Source organism: Oryctolagus cuniculus, chromosome 8 (assembly GCF_964237555.1).
Source record: "Oryctolagus cuniculus chromosome 8, mOryCun1.1, whole genome shotgun sequence".
In the NCBI taxonomy this organism is placed as follows: Eukaryota; Metazoa; Chordata; class Mammalia; order Lagomorpha; family Leporidae; genus Oryctolagus; species Oryctolagus cuniculus.
Genome location: NC_091439.1, coordinates 13,782,436 through 13,804,153, shown reverse-complemented (window position 1 = coordinate 13,804,153; position 21,718 = coordinate 13,782,436). Strand labels below are relative to the sequence as shown.

Here is a 21,718-nt window from a genome sequence, read left to right as displayed (position 1 = left end):
CAGAAATGCAAGCGGTTGTCTGTTATATATTCTTGATTTCTTATAAATTCATTCATTTACATTTTCTCTTTTATGTTTCATTTTGGTTCAATGAAAAATCCTTGGGGAGAAACTTTTATATAGTTAATGCCCATTAAAAAATTTACTTTTGGTGACTAATAAAATCTAAAGCAGTTCATTCTAAGAACATTTTTTAACAACGTATCTTTACCAGCAATGTCAATAGTTAAAAGGGCTAGCTTAACTAAATCACATTATTACAAGTCAGAAAACTTGCAATTGTTTAATTCTTGGGGGTCGGTGGTGGTAAATACAAGCTTAGGCTCTCTTAAACACCTTGCTATTATCTTACTTTTTTCAACCCATTAAAACTCTTCCAGGTACCCTATATTCTTTTTATCTTCTTTAGTTCTTGCTCCTCCCTTTTTACAAAACAATGCCTCAAAACCATGGAATGCTTAGCTAAAGCTTGATATTCAAATACATAGATGAAGTACTGATACTTCATAGTTAACAATCAGATACAGAAATCTTAAATCATTAACCTACCTATACATTGTATTTCCATCATATTCTTATTTCTGTATAAGAGGAGCTTTTTTACAACTTTTAAAAATTCCTGGGTTCAGCACTGTGGCACAGCAGGTAAAGCAACTGCCTGCAATGCTGGAATCTCATATAGGTACCAGTTCAAGTCCCAGCTGTTCCACTTCTATCCCAGCTCCCTGCTAATGAGACCGGGAAAGCAGTAGAAGATGGCCCAAGTCTTTGGGCTCTGGGACCCATGTGGGAGACCCAGAAGAAGTTCCAGGCTCCTGCCTTCAGCCAGGTCTAGCCCCAGGCATTACAGCCATTTGGGGAATGAACCAGCAGATGGAATATCTCTCTGTCTATGTCTATCCCTCTCTCCGTAACTCTGCCTTTTAAATAAATAAATAAATCTTTAAATGAAAAAAATAAATAAATAAAAAATCCTCATGGAATCATCTAGCTAAGGATGCCCATCAAAAAATTATAACTAAAGCTATAGGTTGTTATTTAAAGAAACCAAAATAGAGATATGAGTGTTTGCCCCTGAGTTCTTAGCTTAAGAAATGTCTTATCTTAAACCATCAACAATGGACAAAGACAAGTCAGATTTAATAATCACTGGAGATACTTTCTAATACAAAAAATAATTCTATATTGTCACTAATCAAAGTCCTCTAGTTTCTCCCTTAAAAAGTCTAGCTATGGGGATGAAGATGGTGTTTGGAAGTCAGTCTCTCAATCTCTTAAATAAAATTAATTGTTTGAAAACTAGCCTCTACTGAATCAGCTTTCCCCTGATTTACTAATCTTTATTAGGTGAAATAAAACTGAAATAAATAAATATGAATATGTATACATGTTTTTTCTTAAGCATGTAGGAATTGAAATACTCTTTAAAAAAAAAAAAACCTTTGTTTTTTATTTTGTTTGAAAATTGCCCTCTGCTTCCTGAGGAAATTCAGGGTAAGTCTATTTCCACTGTACTGAATCACCTTCTCTAACGCTTACCACACAGTAAATGCTCTATCCCCGTCCCCCACCACCACCAGCAAAAACAAGCCAAAAAAACTGCCAAACTGCCATTATTCCTCACTATTCCATAAACAGCATGGTTTCTTATTGCCTCAATGATCTACTTCTACATGCTATGTAGTTTGATAAAATATCAAAGTATATTACCGAGAAGAGATCCAGCAACCTATATATGATTTAAGTAGGATAAAGAACAATATCACTGTTGTCTCTACTTTTTGGTAAAACAGAATTTTACTAATGGAAACTAATAATACATTTGAATTATCCTTGTATGTGGCAATATATAGTTGTTTATAAGTTTGAATAAAATCTATTCACACTAGTCTCTCCAATTCTCTGTCTTCAGTTAATGTTACTATACTCAAAAATTTCTTTCTTTTGTTCAACACATAATTTCCTACTTCATCCAAATCACTGATAAAAATCTTGAACAGATAAGAATATAACAGACAGCTAGTATCCTCTTCAAAAGATACAGACTCAATGAGAAGCCTTGTCAGAGGTTGAAAACATATAAACAATAAAACTCCATGTATCTCTTACTATTCATTTAAGTTTCTAACATTGAAATGCAAATATATATAAATGAAACAAAGAAAAAGTACTTACTTGTTCCTTCTATAAGCAGTTCTTGTCCATGGCTACCCAAAAGTGTCCGAGAAAGAAAAGGTGCAAAATCTACAAAAATCTCTCGCAGAAGAGGAGCTGCCTTTTCCAAAGCATGCTCAAGCCTCTCTGTAATACTAAGAGAAAGATGTTGTTATCTGAAGTAGTCAATGGAATGTTTCAATTTTCTAGTTTTTAAAATGAAGGATGTTATTTCAGTAAAATTAGGTATAAAATAAAAATTGACCAAAGGAGGCATTCCTGCTAAATATAGCACTCTTTCAGCCTGAATTTCCCTTTTTATCCCACTCTATCTTATGACCCCCAACCCTGCCAAACAGTCTGGTTAATAACCATTCCTACACCAGTCTCATTGCAAGGATTAACTTATCATATCAGAGTACTTGCATTTTAGTCCCATTATAATATTAATAAACTCAGTTCTTAAGCAAATGTGTCTGTTCACCACTAAACCATCAGCAGCCTGAATTGAAGAACAGGTCTTATTTCCAAGTTCCCAGCTGTAGCATATAGTATAGACTCAATAAAGGTTTATGAACTGAAAGAAGCAGTTCATATTCATTTTTGTTGAAGTCCTAATGAAAAATCTGAGGGACTTTTCATCTACTTATACTGTATAGGTACATTTATAATTATTTCAAGTTACATGTTAATACTGTGTCTTTGTGACTTTAGGTACATATATTCATGCAAAAAAAAAACCCACATGGATATTTTTATGACCTTTTGGGGGGAAAAAAAACCTCCTGCATTTCAGGAAAATCAGAGGTATCAGTTTTAGTTTCCAACTTAGAAACCAAACATATATACAAACAGCCACTTATCTACTACTCACACTACAGGTACTTTTAGCTCATATGACAAGATAGCAGTTGCTACTGAAAATTTTAGGGACAGCTGTGTTGTCAGTAACTATCTCTTCACAGGTACTACCCTTAATCTTATCTTTCTCAATGTATCTCACAGAACCTTTACTCTCTGGATGATACCATAAGCCTATACCTAAGGGATGCTATAGCATTTCTAATTGTAGCAGGAAAAACCAAGAACTCTCTGACCACTAAGTCTCTAATGGTGGACAACACATTCATCAACACCAAATTAGAATTTGAAATGCATAACACCAATTAAACAAGGTAAGTGAAAAAAAAATCTATCTACAACTCAGTATCACTGTGGCTTTGGTTGACTGGCTGTCACTTAAAATTTCATCATTTTTACAGAATAGAAACAAAGAAATCCAAATGTTTAATTTCAAATCACTTGAAATATAAGTTAGAAAATGATTTATTCACATGCATTTACTATTTATCACAAATTTCTCATGTACCTACATTTCATAATCTTTTAAAGTAAAATGAACTGATAAAATATTCCCAAGCCACTAAATGTCAGGAATTCAGGCACAGCAGAAAAAAGAAAAAAGAATGAAGGAAGGCAAGAAGGAGGGAAGGAAAGGAATCACAAGGCATGGCAAGGTGGGGCAGAAAGGGAAAGAGAGTCAGTGATCAGGAGAGCAGAAAACAAAATGTAGCTGGATACTTTGATACATATAAAAACAATATCCAACTTAGATACTGAAATACCTCATATTAGAAACTGGATCTTGTGGAACTGATCCAACTGTTGGAACTGAAGGCAATCTTGCATTAGATGATCCATTACCTGTAACAGAAAAATAACCATTTACGTGAACTCTGTTTTAGATACATAGATTCAAACAAAAACATGTCTTCATGCCAGTCATCAAAAACATATTACAATGCATATTATAAAATTATTCTTTATAAAACATGAAAAGGCAAACACTGTTTTTGCTTGAATCTTCTCATATATAGATCTCAGTTACAAGCTCAACTATGCCAAGCAATTCTTCTATCCATGGTTTGAACAGGTAACAGAGGATTAAGTTCACATTCACAAAATTGGGTTCATAGTTCCTTCTATTCAACACCAAATGTCAACAGAAATTTATAAGCAGAAGCATTCTTTTAATTGAAACAGAGTTATGGTACAGCTCTACTACCTGCAAGACCAACAGCCCATCTAAGTGGGCAGGTTCACGTCCCATCAGTTCAACTTCTGATCCAGCACCCTGCTAATGCACCTGGGAAAACAGCAGGAGACAGCCCAAGTACTTGGTCCCCTGCCATTCATGAGAGGGAGCCAGATGGAGATCGCGGCTCTCAGCTTCAGCCTGGCCCAGCCCTAACCAACTGGGGAGTTAACAGGTTGGTGGAAGATCTCTTTCTTTGCCTCTTCCTGGCTCCGGATCAGCCAGTGCGCTGGCCGCAGCACGCCACTGGAGCAGCCATTTGGGGGTGAACCAACAGAAAAGGAAGACCTTTCTCTCTGTCTCTCTCTCTCTGTCAACTCTGCCTGTCAAAAAAAAAAAAAAAAAAAAAAAAGAACCCTACCTTACACCTTATATAAAAATACCCTCAAAATGATTAAGATCTAAAACTATGAACCTGATACCATCAAAATACTAGAGGGAATCATCCAAGAAACTTCAAGACATTGGCATAGGCAAAGATTTCTTGGAAAAGATCCAGAAACACAGGGAACAAAAAAGAAAATTGACAAATGGCATGACATCAAGCTAAGTGAGACTTGATAGTTGTTTTTAGACCTTTTTAATACTCCTGTGGAACCAGGGTCTTACTAATTTTTTTACTTGTTGAATATTATGATTAGTGTTACATTCAGCCTGTGATTATAGAGTAGACTCAAATTATGCCTTTGCCAAAATTAAAGAAAAAAAAGGAAGGAAGGAAGCAAGCAAGCAAGCAAGGAGGGGGAGTAAGGGGGGGAGAAAAAAAGGAGGGAGGAAAGTACTGTTATCTTAGAATTGTATCTATGAAATCTGTTCTCATTAATAAACTTTTAAATTTTAAAACTAAAAATTTAAAAAAACTAAAAATTTAAAAACTAGTTTTTCTTCAAACTAAAAATGAAAATAAAAAGAATCAAGATATAGGAATAGAATCATTCAATTTAAGATAAGAGTATGAACTGAAGAAATAGAAGGGGCCACATGCTTTCCAAGGCCAAAATTAGGGAGAAGAAGAATGAACACACGCAGTGATAAATCGCCCTCTGTGGCAATGGGGACTATAAGAGTCATTAGAATTCAAGAGGGACGCTACCTTAAAGACCCGGAGTAAACAGGTGCAGGAGATGTATACATTGTACTTGTAGATGAAATTCAGGAAGTTCCTATTCATGAAAGAAGTAACCTAACAGGGTACTTTTATTGCTAGGGTAAATAAAAGCTAAAATCACATTATGATTCCATTTAGGGACAGAGTAAGAAAGGCCAAACATAGGAAGGCAAGCAAAACAAAGAATACGCAAAGCAGAGAAACAGGATCCTGGACTCTATGCACTATCAGAGTTCTGATACTGTAGATCTGTTCTCCAAACTTCAGGCATGAGTATGCTGCGAACACCTACAGTGAGTCAAAATGATGTGGAAAGAGAGAGAGAGAGACAGACAAATAAATGGTCATCTAGGAGGCAGAGAGAAAGATAGTGGAAACAGATGAGAAGGGAGAAAGAAGCTCTCTGATATCCAGGAACTGGCTAGTAACTCTCAGCTAGGCCCTGTTGTTAACGGCTCACTTGGAACCGAAAACTAGGTCTTAGTGTTCTCTTATTGAATATAAACAATTTAATAGATAGGCTGTGACTATGAAGAATTAAAAAACAGGGAGGGTATTTGGCCTAGCCATTAACATTGCTTAAAACCCTCCATACTCCATGTCAAATTTCATGGGTTCAAGTCCCAGCGCTAGTTTCTGCCTCCAGCTTCCTCCAATGAAGATCCTTTAAGGTAGTGGTGATGCCTCAAGGTACTAGGTCCCTGTAACTCACGTGGAAGACCTGGATAACCCTGGATATTATGGGTATGTGGGGAGTGAACCAGTGAAGGGCAGGGAGAGCTTGCTCTTGTGCCTGTGGTTTCTCTCTCATAAAAATAAAAACAAAAAAAAAAAACCAGGGACAGGCACTGTGGTTCAGTGTGTTAAAGCCCCAACCTGTAGTGCTGGCATCCCATATGGGCTGCTACACCTCTGATCCAATTACCTGCTAATGTGCCTAGGAAAGCAGTGGAGGACGGCTCAAGTGCTTGGACCCTTGCACCCACGTGGGAGACCCCGAAGAAGGTCCTGCCTCCTGGTTTTAGCCTGGCTCAGTCCTGGCTGTCAGGGCCATTTAGGGAGTGAACCAGAAGCTGGAAGATCTGCCTTTCTCTCTCTTTCTCTCCCTCTCTCTCTCTCTCTCTCTCTCTCTGTAACTCTGCCTTTCAAATAAATAAATCTTAAAAAGAAAACATAAACAAAAATAAAATCACTGTAATAATGTTACAACACAAATACATGAACTCTGTCCAAATAACAAAAACTATCAGACATCCAAACCTTGAAAGAAGTAATTGCTGCTTCTTTAAAAATTAAGGCATTAGCCCTGGGAAAGTCTTCCCTGCCTGTAGATAACGTTAGGATATCTAATCCTAGAATTTCCCCTGCTTCCTTGACAGTGTTTGATTCAGAAGCACCATTTCCTTAATCCCTCACCAAAACCACCTAATACAAGCTCAAACCTTATAATAAATGTTAACAGTCTATTCCTGAGTTGTCTCAAGTTCCCCAATTGTGTGAATGCTCTCACACACAGAATGTATTAAAATCAACTTGCTGAAGCAAAGGTATAGTCCTACTAGCCTTTGGTTGGAAGGCATTGACAGACTTTAAATGAGGTCAGGCAGAGAAAGCACTAAGCCAAGAAAGGTGTAATCCTTGGCCCATTTTATTTTTATTTTTCTTTATATATATATAAACAAAATTTTATATTAACAAAAATTTATTAACATTTTTATATTAACAAAAATTAAAAACTATATATAGTTTAATTTTTGTTAATATAAAGAATAGATTTCATGTACTTCATAATGACAATTCACAGAAGTTAACGATATTTCCTCTCCTGTTTCTCTCCCTCAGTCCCTCTCCCTCTTTCCTTTACTTTTTTCCTTTAATTTTTGCAAAAACATAATTGCAGTCCACTCAATAATAAAGCATAATGCATCACTAATTACAATATTCAACAAGTAAAAAAAATAGACAAGAGCTACAGATGGCAATCAAATCACAAGATGTCCATTTCATTCCTATGCATTTTTTGTTTTGTATTCTATATTAACTACTATATATCAGAGAAAATATATGATATTTGTCTTTTTGGTATTGAATTATTTCACTAAGCATAATTGTTCATTTTAAGAGAACCAGAATTAAGGAAATCCCTAACAACAGTTTCCAAAAAATCATATTTCTTCATGGTATGACATACATTATTCCATATAATGGCACGCTCAAATCAGAACACATGTCACAAAGGCATCTTACAATTGTAGTCAGCTAGCAATTAAAACTTACTTGTGAGAAAACATGATCAGATAAAATCAGGAAAGCAACAGAATCAAAATCTGACGCTTGGTAACAGTCTAATTAATTAGGGAAGAATTGTGGAACTATTTGAAAACTTAATTTAGCCAGTCTATATCCCCAAACTTATACAACTAGAGGAAACACAATTGTATAATCTAATATAAGTGTAACACTGCTAATGACTTGTTTGTCATAACTACTCAATTTGCTACAGTTTAGGTAACTGGATTTTTTTAAAAGTCCAGAGCTTTGGGAATCAATTACCATGTGTCACAACTGTAGTCGGTTAATTTTTTCATTCTGACAAAAATTCAAAAACACCATGCATTAAACAAAGTAAGGGCCCTCTTTCCCAAACTGTCTTACATGAGCCAGACTCAAAGCAGATAGCTGAGAAAAGGAGAGCAAGCACATCAGGTAGGAGGGAGGCTACAGTGGCCCACTCAGTGTGAGGAGGTCATTTAAGTAGAAGATAAAAATAAGAACTGTGAGATAATGATATGAAATCAATGTTAACTATATGAATTCATTAACAGTCAGGGCTATGCTGATCAAGCATAGCCCTGACTGTTAATGAACAACTTAATACATTATCCCTCTTAGTAGTTTTTTTATCTGTTCTACTTAATATGACTGGTTTAGATCTGTAATTGATGCACAGTTATTCTTAAGTGTTGAAAATTAACTGAAATGTGATCCCTGTTGAACATGGTGGTGGGAATGGGAGAGGGAAGAGATGTATAATTTGGGACATGCTCAGGCTGACTTGCCCCAAGTGGTGGAGTTGGAAGCATACCAGGGGATTCCAATTCAATCCCATCGAGGTGGCATGTACCAATGCCATCTCACTGTTCCAGGTGATCAGTTTCAGTTCACAGTTGGTCATGGTGGAGGGACTGGGAGTCAAAGGGAGCACATAGACAAGTCTAGTACCTGCTAACGCTAACTGATGGAGTAAATAAAGGGGAGAGTGATCCAACATGGGAAGTGAGTTACTCAGCAGACTCATAGAATGGCAGATGTCCTAAATAGCACTCTGGCCTCAGAATCAGCCCTAAAGGCATTCGGAGCTGGCTGAAAAGCTCATGAGAGTATTTCAGGCATGGAAAGCCAAGACACTCTGGCAAAAGATCTCTGCGAGTGAGATCCCAGTGGAAAGAACAGGTCATCAAAGAAGGAGGTACCTTTCTCTGAAGGGAGGAGAGAACCTCCTCTTTGACTATGACCTTGTCTAAACAAGATAAGAGTCGGAGAACTCAGAGGGCTTCCATAGCCTTGGAAACTCATGACTGGAGCATAGGGAGATTACTGATGCCATAGACAGGAGTGTCAATTGGTAAAGTCAACAACAGGAGTCACTGTGCACTTACTCCTCATGTAGGATCTCTATCCTTAATGTGCTGTACATTGAGATTTAATGCTATAACGAGTACTCAAACAATATATTTCACCTTGTGTTTCTATGGGGGTGCAAACTGTTGAAATCCTTACTTAATGCATACTAAACTGATCCTCTGTAAAAAAAAAAAAAAAAAAAGAAAAGAAATTATCAATTCCCAACTTGACTCTCACTGGGATTAAACATGACAATAGGTCTGCTCTGATTTCATCATCATTTAAAAAATCATCTATTATTTTTCACTTTATGTTTCTGTGTGGGAGCAAACTGTTGAAATCCATACTTAATGTATACTAAGCTGATCTTCTGTATAATAAGATAGTCGAAAATGAATCTTGATGTGAATGGAAGGGGAGAGGGAGTGGGAAAGGGGAGGGTTGTGGGTGGGAGGGACGGTATGGGGGGGAAGCCATTGTAATCCATAAGTCGTACTTTGGAAAATTATATGCATTAAATAAAAGTTTAAAAAAAAAATAAAAAAAACTATATGAATTCATTGATCCTAAAACATAGGGCAATAGAAATAAGCATGTGAATAAAAACACACATTTTTATATGTGCTATAAACATAAGATAACTTTTAAAAGTTCATGGAATGTGGGAATTAAAAGTGAGTTCATTTTTAACATTTTTTCATTATATGCATTTCCTACATCTTATGAAAATGTTATTTTGCACAAAAATAAACTCATACTTTTAATTCCATTTTCTCTAGGTCTGTCGAATGAGGGCATCTAGAAGCAGCAACATCTTAACACCTAATTGTCTATATTTTGGCTCTTTTTATTTTCCACTAAAAGAAAAATATGATCTCTGGAAGAAAAAGACAAAAGGACCTGGAAGCATGGATTTGTGCCTTCTAGAAAGCAGTGTCCAAGGAATGACATATGTCCCAAGGACACACAACCCAGCTTAAAGGAGCTCCTACTGACAAATCAATGACAATCTAAGCACCAAAATAAATAACAAGGACCAGGTATTTGGTGCAGTGGTTAATAAACTTTCAACACATGCATCCCATGTAGGAATACCTGAGTACTTGTTTTTTGTTTTTAAAGATTTATTTATTTATTTATTTATTTGAGAGGTAAAGTTACAGAGAAAGAGAGGGAGAGAACAAGGTCCTTCCATCTGCTGGTTCACTCCCCGGCCACAAAGGCTGGAGCTGGGCTGATCCGAAGCCAGAAACCAGGAGCTTCTTCTGGGTCTCCCACCCATAAGGAAAGAGCTGGAAGAGAAGAGGAGCAGCCTGAACATGAACTGGCACCCATATGAGATACAGCTGCCACAGACAGAGGCTTAGCCAGCCCCCTGAGTACTTTTAAGTCCCACCTCTGCTTCTGAGTATGAAGTAGGCAGGCATACACGCCTTTGCCATGCCCCTGTGTGACCTCACACCCTGATACCTTCACCACGCCCCTGTGTGACCTCCCGCCCCTACCTAGCCACACCTAGGTACCCACCAGCCAATCAGATTAATTAACCACTCCCCTTGGGTTACCAGCCTGGGACAAGGTGCGTCCCGCCCTTCTCTTCTTTGTTGGCCTCTTGCCAGGAGGGGGCTGGCTGTAGCTCTGCACCTCCAGGGCTCTTGGCCTTTGGGCCACCTGCCCTAGGCTTCCTGGCCTAGATGCTCCTCCACGTGGCTGGTTCCTGGTGCTCGGTATGAACCCATATTTACCTCTCTCCCTTAATAAAGCTCTCACTCTCCTATGCATCTTTCTCACTAAATAAAGGCTTAAAATGTACCATGCTGCCTTGTTTATCTGTGCCAGTATTTAGAATCCTTCTATAAATATTAGGCAAGAATCCTCTCAGGCTTATTAATATTGGGGATTTATTAATAAGCCCATCGTGAAATCGTATGGCATCCCAGATAGCACTTCTGGGGAACTCTAAAGGGCCACATTTTTGTATGAATTTTAGGAGGTCATCTCTGGTATCAATTATAGCTTCTTACTAATGCACACCCTGGGAGGCAGAAGGTTATGACTCAAGTTCTTGGGTTCCTGCAGCTCATGTAGGAGGCCCAGATTGAGTTCCCAACTCCCAGTGTAGGCCTGGTATACCCTGCCTGGCATTTGGAGAGTGAACTAGCAGATCAACAATCTCTCTCTCTCTCTCTCTCTCTCTCTCTCTCTCTCTCTCTCTCCCTTACTTCAAATAAGTAAAAACTAATGAATAAAATTTTAATAATTAATGATAAAAATTGATAACTCACTGAATAAAGTGGGAAAGCATGAAGTCACATTGAAATGGACAAATTGACTATCTGAGAAAGTAAATATTTAAATAATGTCAAAGGATCTCCCCACAAAACACAAATTAAAAAGGGAGAAGAGCAACTTTAAAAACACACAAACTGGCCGGCGCCGCGGCTCACTAGGCTAATCCTCTGCCTTGCGGCGCCGGCACACCAGGTTCTAGTCCCGGTAGGGGCGCCGGATTCTGTCCCGGTTGCCCCTCTTCCAGGCCAGCTTTCTGCTGTGGCCAGGGAGTTCAGTGGAGGATGGCCCAAGTACTTGGGCCCTGCACCCCATGGGAGACTAGGAGAAGCACCTGGCTCCTGCCATTGGATCAGCGCGGTGCGCCGGCCGCAGCGCGCCGGCCGTGGCGGCCATTGGAGGGTGAACCAATGGCAAAGGAAGACCTTTCTCTCTGTCTCTCTCTCTCATTGTCCACTCTGCCTAAAACACACACACACACACAAACTTGGGGCTGGTGCTGTGGCGTAGCGGGTTAAGCCACCGTCTGCAGTGCCAGCATCCCACGTGGGCGTTGGTTCGAGACCCAGCCGCTCCACTTCTGATCCAGCTCTCTGCTATGGCCTGGGAAAGCAGTACAAGATGGCCCAAGTCCTCGGGCTCCTGCACCCACGTGGGAAGACCCAGAGGAAGCTCCTGGCTCTGAGCACTGGATAGGCTCAGCTCCAGCCATGGCGGCCAATGAGGGAATGAACCAGCAGATGGAAGACTTCTCTCTCTGCAACTCTGACTTTCAAATAAATAAACAACACTTAAAAAAAAACACACACACACACACACACAAAAATGTCAGTTTCCACTTTTTAAGTGATCAAAGTCACTGTTATCAGTACTAGAACAAATCAAAATTGGGCATCATTTAATTGAAATCCTTTTTCTTTTTTTCTCCCCATCTGTTTTGTTAAGATTCCTTCCAAAGAAGCATACACCATTTCCAATGATGAGCAAATAACAGTCCAACCTACATTCAGGGATATTCATTTGAATTGTTCAGTTTTTGACCAGTTACATAGAGTCTTTGCTTGACCAAAGTTCAGTTAGTCTTCTGAACTTTCTCCTAGGGCTGTCTGCTTACTTTCCTAGAAAATTCAGTTTTAGCAAGAACCCTGCTAAGTTATATTATCAAGAAACACACCTCTCCCACCCTCTCTCTCCATAAATGATAACTCTCAACAGCTAACGGAGTTTCTTTTCCTCCACCATCCTCCAAGTTGGTGATGTCTCACCCCGGCCTGTCTTAATCCAGCATCCTGTAAGCTGGGTTACCCACAATCCACTTCTACCCTTGATGCTTCCTCTTGGTCACTACTTATCCAACAACCCCCATATAACGCCTTGGCTATCATTTCCCACTTGTCCATGTTGTACTCAGAATTAAGTCCAGTTCTACATTAATGTTCAACTTCAGTACTGCAATAGTCTTGAATACAGGTTTTTTTTCCTACTTTAACTACTTTCCAGCTCTGGATTTTGACATCAATAGAAACAATGTTTTGCTATATGTTTACATACGTCTTCTTGTAATCCTTCCTTTTCTTGAGGTAACTTTCTAGAATGCAACTTATACACATCTTAAGTGTTGATATATATTACCAATTTGCCTTCAAGAAAAAATACACAACTTACATGTCTCAGATTTACCACTGAAACTGGAGATATTTTCCCAATTCACTGATCAATTTACAAAACAGGAATATAAATTACTATTTTAAACTTTTGAACTTTTCACTGGAATCTTTTTCTTTATGACTTATAAGCATTTATAATAATATTTACCCCTTATCATACATTATAAATACTTTTCAAGACTGTAGTAAATTTTAAACATGCAGAATTCTAGAGCCTTCTTAAAACCACCTGAACCAGTGTACACAGACAACATAAATAACACCACCTTTTTAACTGATTATTACAATACTTAAAATTATGTTAAGCACTTAGATACAGTAGGATCCTCCAACATTACTTCCCCACACTCCTGCAAAGCACTACAGAAAAAAGTATAGAGCTCTTCTGAGTGATTCACTAAATATTTGTAAATCATGATAACCACTTTCTGTAGAGCCTTCTATTGCTATCGATATATCACTTACCTATTAAATTCCCACAAGAAATATAAGAAGTTCTTTCACTCAACTTAGCCTGAAACTCATTTTATTTCTTCCTTTTTAAAAAAAAGTGCCAGGTCTCTCTTACCATATCTAAAGGAAATCCTGGCCGGCGCCGCGGCTCACTAGGCTAATCCTCCGCCTAGCGGCGCCGGCACACCGGGTTCTAGTCCCGGTTGGGGCGCCGGATTCTGTCCCGGTTGCCCCTCTTCCAGGCCAACCCTCTGCTGTGGCCAGGGAGTGCAGTGGAGGATGGCCCAGGTGCTTGGGCCCTGCACCCCATGGGAGACCAGGAAAAGCACCTGGCTCCTGGCTCCTGCCATCGGATCAGCGCGGTGCGCCGGCCGTGGCAGCCATTGGAGGGTGAACCAACGGCAAAGGAAGACCTTTCTCTCTGTCTCTCTCTCTCACTGTCCACTCTGCCTGTCAAAAAAAATAAAAAAAATAAAAAATAAATAAAAAAATTAAAAAATTTAAAAATTTAAAAAAAATAAAGGAAATCCTGCTAACTGTTCAAGCCATCTCATGCCTCAAGCGCTTACATAATTTCCATTACCAATTTTTGGGGGAAAGATGTGCTACCCTGCAGAAAACATTTCATCAATCACCTACAAAAAAATTATTTTCAAACTTACCCTTAACTCTTTCACTACAAAGTTAATCTCTTTGATTATAACAACCGCTTTAAGGGGCTGTCATAGACCGACATGTTTTGGGAAGCATTAGGGTTAGGAGTCTGCACACAGACTCTGCTACTTACGAACCTTGGACAAGGTACTCAAACTCTCTGGGCTTCATTTTCCCCACCTATAAAATTAGTAGTGATGTCTCCTTCACCTAATTATTTTGAGGATTAAACCAGCATTCTTAGAAAGGGACAGAGCCACGGTACTCATAGAATGAATGATAGTTCCTTCTTTTAAAATATTTAAACAAAATGACCATGTTTTGCTTTAATTTGTACTTCAGGCTGAAAGCACATCAAACTTCTTCAGGGATTATTCATATGATGTAAAGATATGATAATTTAAAAGAGATGGACCTTATAAAGTACCATTTAAAATATTCACCAAGAACACCTTAAGAAACCGAAAGTAAATTCTGTTGAAAAGTCTAGAAACTGAATAAACAAATATTCAATCTTAGATTTAAATATTATAAAAAGTGGATATGCAGGAATAGGCATCTGGGTACAGCAGTTAACATGTTACCTGGGCATCTGCATCTGATATTTGAGTGCCCTGGTTTGAGTCACAGTTCTGATTCTGATTCCAACTTCTTGCTAATGCACACTTTAGAGGCTCAACAGCTTGGGACTCTGGCACCAAAATGGGAGACCTGGGTTAAGTTCCTAGCTCCTGGCTTCAGCTGGTCAAGCCACAGCTATTGCAGGCATTTAGGAAGTGGTATTTCTCTCTCTACACCTCTCTGCCTCTCTCTCTCTCTGCCTCTCTCTCCCTCCCCCCCTTCCTCTAGCTCCTCTTCCCTCTCTCCCTCCTTCTTTCTCTCACTCTCTCTCCCCCTCCCTCACTCTCCCTCCCTGCCTTTCAAATAAAAATAAACAAAACTTTCTTAAACCTGAATTTCTACCAACCTCAATTATCATTAGTAAAAAACAAAACTAGCCATAAATGTTTGGTAAATCGAACCACTGTCATCTAAGAAAAAGATAGTACTTCCAGTAAAACCTTGTCACTGCCTCACACTTGTCTCAGAGATTCCTCAGGCTCACTCCAGTCATATCTCAGCATTCTGATTCAACTTGCTCTTTTAGGTGATAAGCACAGCCAGGATCTAATTGGGAGTTCTGTGGATTTAACTGATTAAGAAACAGCAAGGATCTGGGGTAACTCGGATATTCCCTGGTCCTTGGGCAGTGCTTGACCAATAATCACCAGTTCCGACTACCAAACGTGAGAATGCAGAAATTCTGGACCACGTGATCCCCACAGGCTTGTTACTTTGGGAAAGTGAGCAGTGCGGCATCTTCCACAATTAACTTCTGCATAATTACTGAGCCCACCTCTTAGAGGGAGCATATTCCTAACACAAAATAAATTTGGAGTTAATCTTTCTTTTCCCCAGTATACTTCTTTCTATTTCCCTTGATAATCAGAGTTGACTTTTCATCTTACTGGAAAATTTGCTTTCCTGGTATACCTCCCTTCCTCACTGTACTGCTCATCTGAAAACTGTACACAGAAACTCTAACCAAGGGACCAGTTCTCAGAACATCTAGGATCAATCTAAAAATGATGCTAAAGTACACGTTTACTCATTCTTACAATTTTTCATGTACATATTTCAACTCCTATTTCATCATAAAAACATTTCCATTTTTGTATTTTTCACAATAAAATTTTAATTACAGGGCAAAACAATGCGAAGAAGAAAAAAAGTTTCACAGTGTAGAATCCAGCATTTCTAAGAGTCAGGTCCAGTCCCTCCATACATGCACAACACTCAGTGCAATACTTCAGGGAACCATCATTTTAATTATACTCAGTGAAAATGTTCTAAATTCTTGACAGCAATGTGATTCTTGTACCAATGTTTAGACACTGACTTATATTAATGAAATATTACTCGGGTTTATTTTTTTAATCTGGCTGTTGAAGATCATCTTTGTGTTGAGTTTGTCAGATATTTTCTAAGTAAGTAGTATTGATAGTTTTTCCTGAATTTTTATGAAGCCAATAGAAGGAACATAAGGTTCCACCTACCTAAAAGTAGAAGAAAAAATGACCTCCAAAACATGTTTGTGTAAGGTCTTAAATAGTAGCTATAAAACAAAATTGGGTTTTATTGTGCTAATAGACCTAAATTTTAATGAGCCAAAGTGCATATTATAAATCTGAAAAAGAGAAGGAAAAATGCTGGATCTAAATAAAACAACAACAAAAACTATTTCCAAAAAAATGTCAAATTTAATGCCTAAAAAAGAATATGGTAGAAAGTGTTCTTTTTAAATCGTAATACAACACCTGACCAACAAGGATGACTAAATTAACCAGCAACAGTTGTAGGAAAAGAAGAAATTACCTGAAAGAATAAACTAAAGGTATCAGTAATTTTACAACATGTTGACCTTCATTCTTGCCAGATGGAAAACATAGTTCCCAAATATATTTTGCATTGTTTCAACTCATGTAAGCTTATGAAAAATGTTTCAAATCAATGTAACATTAAAATGTCCAACAGATGGTGCACACATAAACGCAGAAGCTACTTCCAAACATGTGGGATGGTATTGACTTATCTTTTACTTATCCTTGCACTGATAAACTGGCTCCTCCAAACTGACAGTTTTCCAGACATTCAAGAGAACAAAAAGGAAAACACAAATGGGTCATCTTCCTAGCATCTATCCTGGGAGAAGCCAACTGCTTATTCAGGTCCCTAAGGGCCTAAATAACTAACGTGTCTTGCAATAAAGAAACATCAAAACAAGTGCCAATTTTCATCCCTTAGCTACCGTTACACTGTATTCTCTCCTCATCACCAGTTAATTCCGTGAGAGATGGTTTATATGCCTACTAAGAGTTTCTCATTACATAAGTGAAACTTTTAGTACGTGAGTAAAGATAAGCCTCTTGGGCTAAATACTATATTAAACAAAGATTGTTTTGATTCAAACATTTTGCCCTAACATTAAAAAAACACATACAAGTTATAATGTTCATGCCTCTGATAAACTAAAAAAAAAAAAAAGGAGCCTGATATTCTGGCAAGTAGTCAAATTAGTAAATTTTGCACATTAGCAAATACTCAAGATATAAATCATCAAAGACCAATGTACTAAGTTCCTTAGTTCCTTTCCTAGGCTATCTTCAATTTTCTTTGAATCATTTATGCTTTACAGCATGGTGAAGAAACACCATAGCATATTTAATAGAATGATGGCATATTAACATATCAAAAGCATATATTATATTCTAGGTAATTAAATCTTTGCTTATGAATCACTTAGAATTCCATATTTTCTTTTTTTTCTTTTTGACAGAGAGAGAGACAGAGAGAAAGGTCTTCCTTTTGCCGGTGGTTCACCCTCCAATAGCCACTGCGGCCGGCGCACCACGCTGATCCGGTGGCAGGAGCCAGGTGCTTCTCCTGGTCTCCCACGCGGGTGGCCATCCTCCACTGCACTCCCTGGCCACAGCAGAGAGCTGGCCTGGAAGAGGGGCAACCGGGACAGAATCTGGCGCCCTGACCGGGACTAGAACCCAGTGTGCCGGCGCCGCAGGCAGAAGATTAGCCTATTGAGCCACGGCGCTGGCCTCCAGATTTTGATATGTTTCATAAAACCCTGTATTTTATTTCCTTTGAAAACACTCATACACAAAAGATATACCTTCTCCTCTAAGGAAAGTATTTTACCATTGCTGCTATTAAATTATATTTTTCTGTTGCAAAATGCTGAGAAGCTAGCATGTTTCTCAAGCTTAATGTGATATCTGTGTACTGAAACAGCTTTGTATATTAATCATAGTTTTAATATACAGCTTAAGATGCAAATGTTCAAATTTTTTAATTTTAATTTGCTATAAAATTATTTTAGTGAGAATATTTAAATAAAAAAAACTTTGATCTTTTGTGAAGTTTACAGCCTATAATTATTTTTCTAGGCCTGAGGTCTATCCAGTGTTACTTTCTCTATAACTGTAGCACTTATAAAATTTAGAAATCCCATTATTAAATCAAAATTTCCAAACAGCTTAAATTTTTCTATAATACTCAGATTTTATGTTTTATATTCACAGGGATCTTCCAAGGAAATTTCTACTTATAGTAATAAACTGTCAGGTAAACTTTTTATTAACCAATAATACATTACTGAATTTAAGTGACCATTTCTTGTTGCTGACTCCCAATAAAATTCGGCATTGTAGTCATTTCATGGTGAAAATGTCTTGATGCATAGGAACACGTAGGAGTCCTTTCACAAAAAGAAAATAATCCAAGACTAAACCAAGACTAATCCCTATCTTACTCAGATAAGAATAAAACTGCACCACTCAGCATTACAACCACCACCAATTCATCCTCAAATAATTTTTTTCCCCAAATCTTGCTGGACACAGGAGGAAGAACAAAAAGGCAAATAATTTAAATCAAGATAATCCACTAACAAGAAAACAAAAATTTATCAGTTAACATTGACTAACCAGGGGGGCCGGCGCCATGGCTCACTTGGTTAACACTCCACCTGCAGTGCCAGCATCCCATATGGGCGCCGGGTTCTAGTCCCGGTTGCTCCTCTTCCAGTACAGCTATGGCCTGGGAGGTCAGCAGAGGATGGCCCAGGTGCTGGGGCCCCTGCACCCATGTGGGAGACCCAGAAGAAGCTCCTGGCTCCTGGCTTCAGATCAGCTCATCTCTGGCCATTGCAGCCATTTGGGAAGTGAACCAGCCGCTCTCTCGTTCTCGCTCTCTCCTTCTCTCTTTAACTCTGCCTCTCAAATAAATAAATCTTAAAAATATATATACTTTTGGCCGGTGCCATGGCTCACTTGGCTAATCCTCCACCTGTGGCACCGGCACTCCGGGTTCTAGTCCCGGTTGGGGCGCCGGTTCTGTCCCGCTTGCTCCTCTTCCATTCCAGCTCTCTGCTGTGGCCCAAGTGCTTGGGCCCTGCACCCCATGGGAGACCAGGAGGAAGCATCTGGCTCCTGGCTTTGGAAGGGCACAGTGCGCCAGTCGTAGCATCCTTTTGGGGGGTGAACCAATGGAAGGAAGGCCTTTCTCTCTGTCTCTCTCACTGTCTAACTCTGCCTGTCAAAAAAAAATACTTTTAAAAAAATCTGAAGTATAACTACACTTAAAAGTATTCAGAGGGTCCTATTTTGTTCTATAAGTTGAAATTAAATGGCAATATAGTCAAAACAAGACAAAAATATTTTAATATTTTAATATTTTAGCAGTATATTCAGAAATTCCTACATTTGCTTTGGAATTTACTGAGGAATTCACGATTACTGAATTAAAAAGACAGTATGTAAAGAGTTTCATAGACATTAATAATTATTGTATTTTTTCCAAAAATGGGAAAGAAGCTGGTCTAGAATAATCAGCTGATTTTTTTTAAGGACTTTGCATGGGGATAGAAGAGTAGATAGTGTATACACTACCGTAAACAGATTAGCAAATTATTCCTGCTACAATATAAAAAAAAGGGGCATGAGAGTGTAAGGGAACAATTAAAACCATGAAAAATTTTATTCTATACTTATTTTCCTTCATATTTCCCTCTAACATGGGAAAAATGTAACATTAAATATCAGTGCAAGAAGTTAATAATATGCAAAACTAAGGATAAAGGCTTGGAAAAATATGAGAACTCTGCACTTTGCACTCAATCTTTCAGCAAATCCCATCCCAGTGCATCCCAAGCTTAACTGCTGCACCAAATGAACAAAATGCAGAGTTAACAAAAAGAAAGAGAGCGAGCAAGGGAGATCTTCCATTCACTGATTTACTGCCCAAATGGCCACAATGGTCAGGTTTGGACCAGGCCAAAGCCAGGAGCCTTGAACTCTATCCAGGTCTTCCATGTGCATAGCAGGGGTCCAAGTATTTGCCCATCTTCCACTGCTTTTCCAGGCACATTAGTATGGAGCGTGATAGGAATCAGAGCAGCCAGGACTTAAATTGGAACTTATTTGGGATGTTGGATTCATGGGGGCAGCTTAACCCACAGTGCCATACTACCCAGTTCCCTATTCCCTTTCTTATTTTTTTTTTAAAGATTTTTATTTATTTATTTGAGAGGTAGAGTTACAGACAGTGAGAGGCAGAGACAGAGAGAAAGGTCTTCCTTCCGTTGGTTCACCCCCCAAGTGGCCACAACGGCCAGAGCTGTGCTGATCCAAAGCCAGGAGCCAGGAGCTTCTTCCAGGTCTCCCATGCAGGTGTAGGAGCTCAAGCACTTGAGCCACCTTCTACTGCTTTCCCAGATCATACCAGAGAGCTGGATTGGAAGAGGAGTAGCCGGGAGTCGAACTGGCCCCGATATGGGATACTGGCACCGCAGACAGAGGATTAACCAAGTGAGCCACGGCGCCAGCCCCTCCCTTTCTTATTAAAACCTCTATCTATCTTCTATCTTCTAGCTATCTAGCTATCTCTTTTTAAGTGCAACGAAAGACAAAAGGCAAAAAGTATCTTTATGAATCATTCACTCATGTTTTCATCCACCTAACTAGCAGCATCTAATCCATCACATACTGCTAGGTCTGACTAAAGAAAATATTTAATTCCTTGATTTAATTTTTTTATTTTACTCAGATTTATTCCATAAATCAGTAAGCAATGGTATGATATAAAAGTGCAATGCTTTTTACGTGACTAACAACTTTATCAGAAATCCAAGGTTAGCTAAAATAAGGTCTTAAAACTAGATGAAATCCTTGAGAAGTAACACACCTGGTGATTCTCCACCCACATCTGAGGCCTGGGCTGAATCTACTGAGGAAACCACACTCACAGCATTGGCAGGTACACTCGTAGCAAGGGTGGAAGGTAAGACTGCTGCTTTTTTTGTTGCAACAATGACACTTCTGAAATAAAGACAGAAAATAATATCAATACAGAAGACTGCTTGTGTGAATTTCAAAAAGAAACTAAGATGTTAACTTCTAATTTTGTTCCTTATCTCTATTTTGATATACAATTAAGAATATTTTTCCAATATGAAATCTCTTCAATGCTGTTCCTAATTATGTGCTTTTTAATTTTTTTTTGACCAAGGATAGTGCCCTAAGGATATATAAGTCCTCTTGATCTATTAGCTTAAATTTACCACCTAGTATTTTTTAAATGAAGAATTATCTTTAATTACCTAATAAATAACATATAGCCAAAAGTATATAAAAAAGAAATTCTGGCCCTCAAGTGGAAAACTAATTAATTTTTTTTCAACCTTAGAATTGAAGCAAAAAACCAAACATGGCTCAACAAGGGTTTTAAAACATTGTTAATTTGAAATAATAAACTATAAGAAATCTAGGGTGAAAAATGTAGACATAAACAATTTCCCAACATAAACGCAACCAAAGTTTTTCTTTTTTGCCTCAGAGACTATATCTTTTGATAATATCACATAGAAAAATGTATAAGTAAAAAAACTGATGCAAATATATCATAGAATCAAAGTTGTTCAGCTTGTATATAATATAAACACAGGTATTCATAATATTCCAATTTCAATTACAGTGTAATACTTTATATCAAAATAGTAACTAAAAGACCTTGTTAGGCATAACTTAAAAGGCATTTTTAATTGAAGTTAGCTCCATAAACATG

General features: G+C 38.2%; 1 protein-coding gene across 6 annotated transcripts in view; it reads right to left on the bottom strand.

Moving 5' to 3' along the window:
* Positions 1–21,718, bottom strand: part of LRBA (LPS responsive beige-like anchor protein) — a 747,733-nt gene that overhangs the window by 522,606 nt on the left and 203,409 nt on the right. For all 6 annotated transcript variants that reach the window (XM_051819347.2, XM_051819345.2, XM_051819348.2 and 3 more), the window contains exons 31-33: positions 20,840–20,973; positions 3,780–3,858; positions 2,176–2,309 (exon numbers count right to left, since the gene is read on the bottom strand). In XM_051819347.2, the coding sequence (XP_051675307.2) occupies positions 2,176–2,309; positions 3,780–3,858; positions 20,840–20,973 (347 nt within the window). The remainder of the gene's footprint in view (positions 1–2,175; positions 2,310–3,779; positions 3,859–20,839; positions 20,974–21,718) is intronic.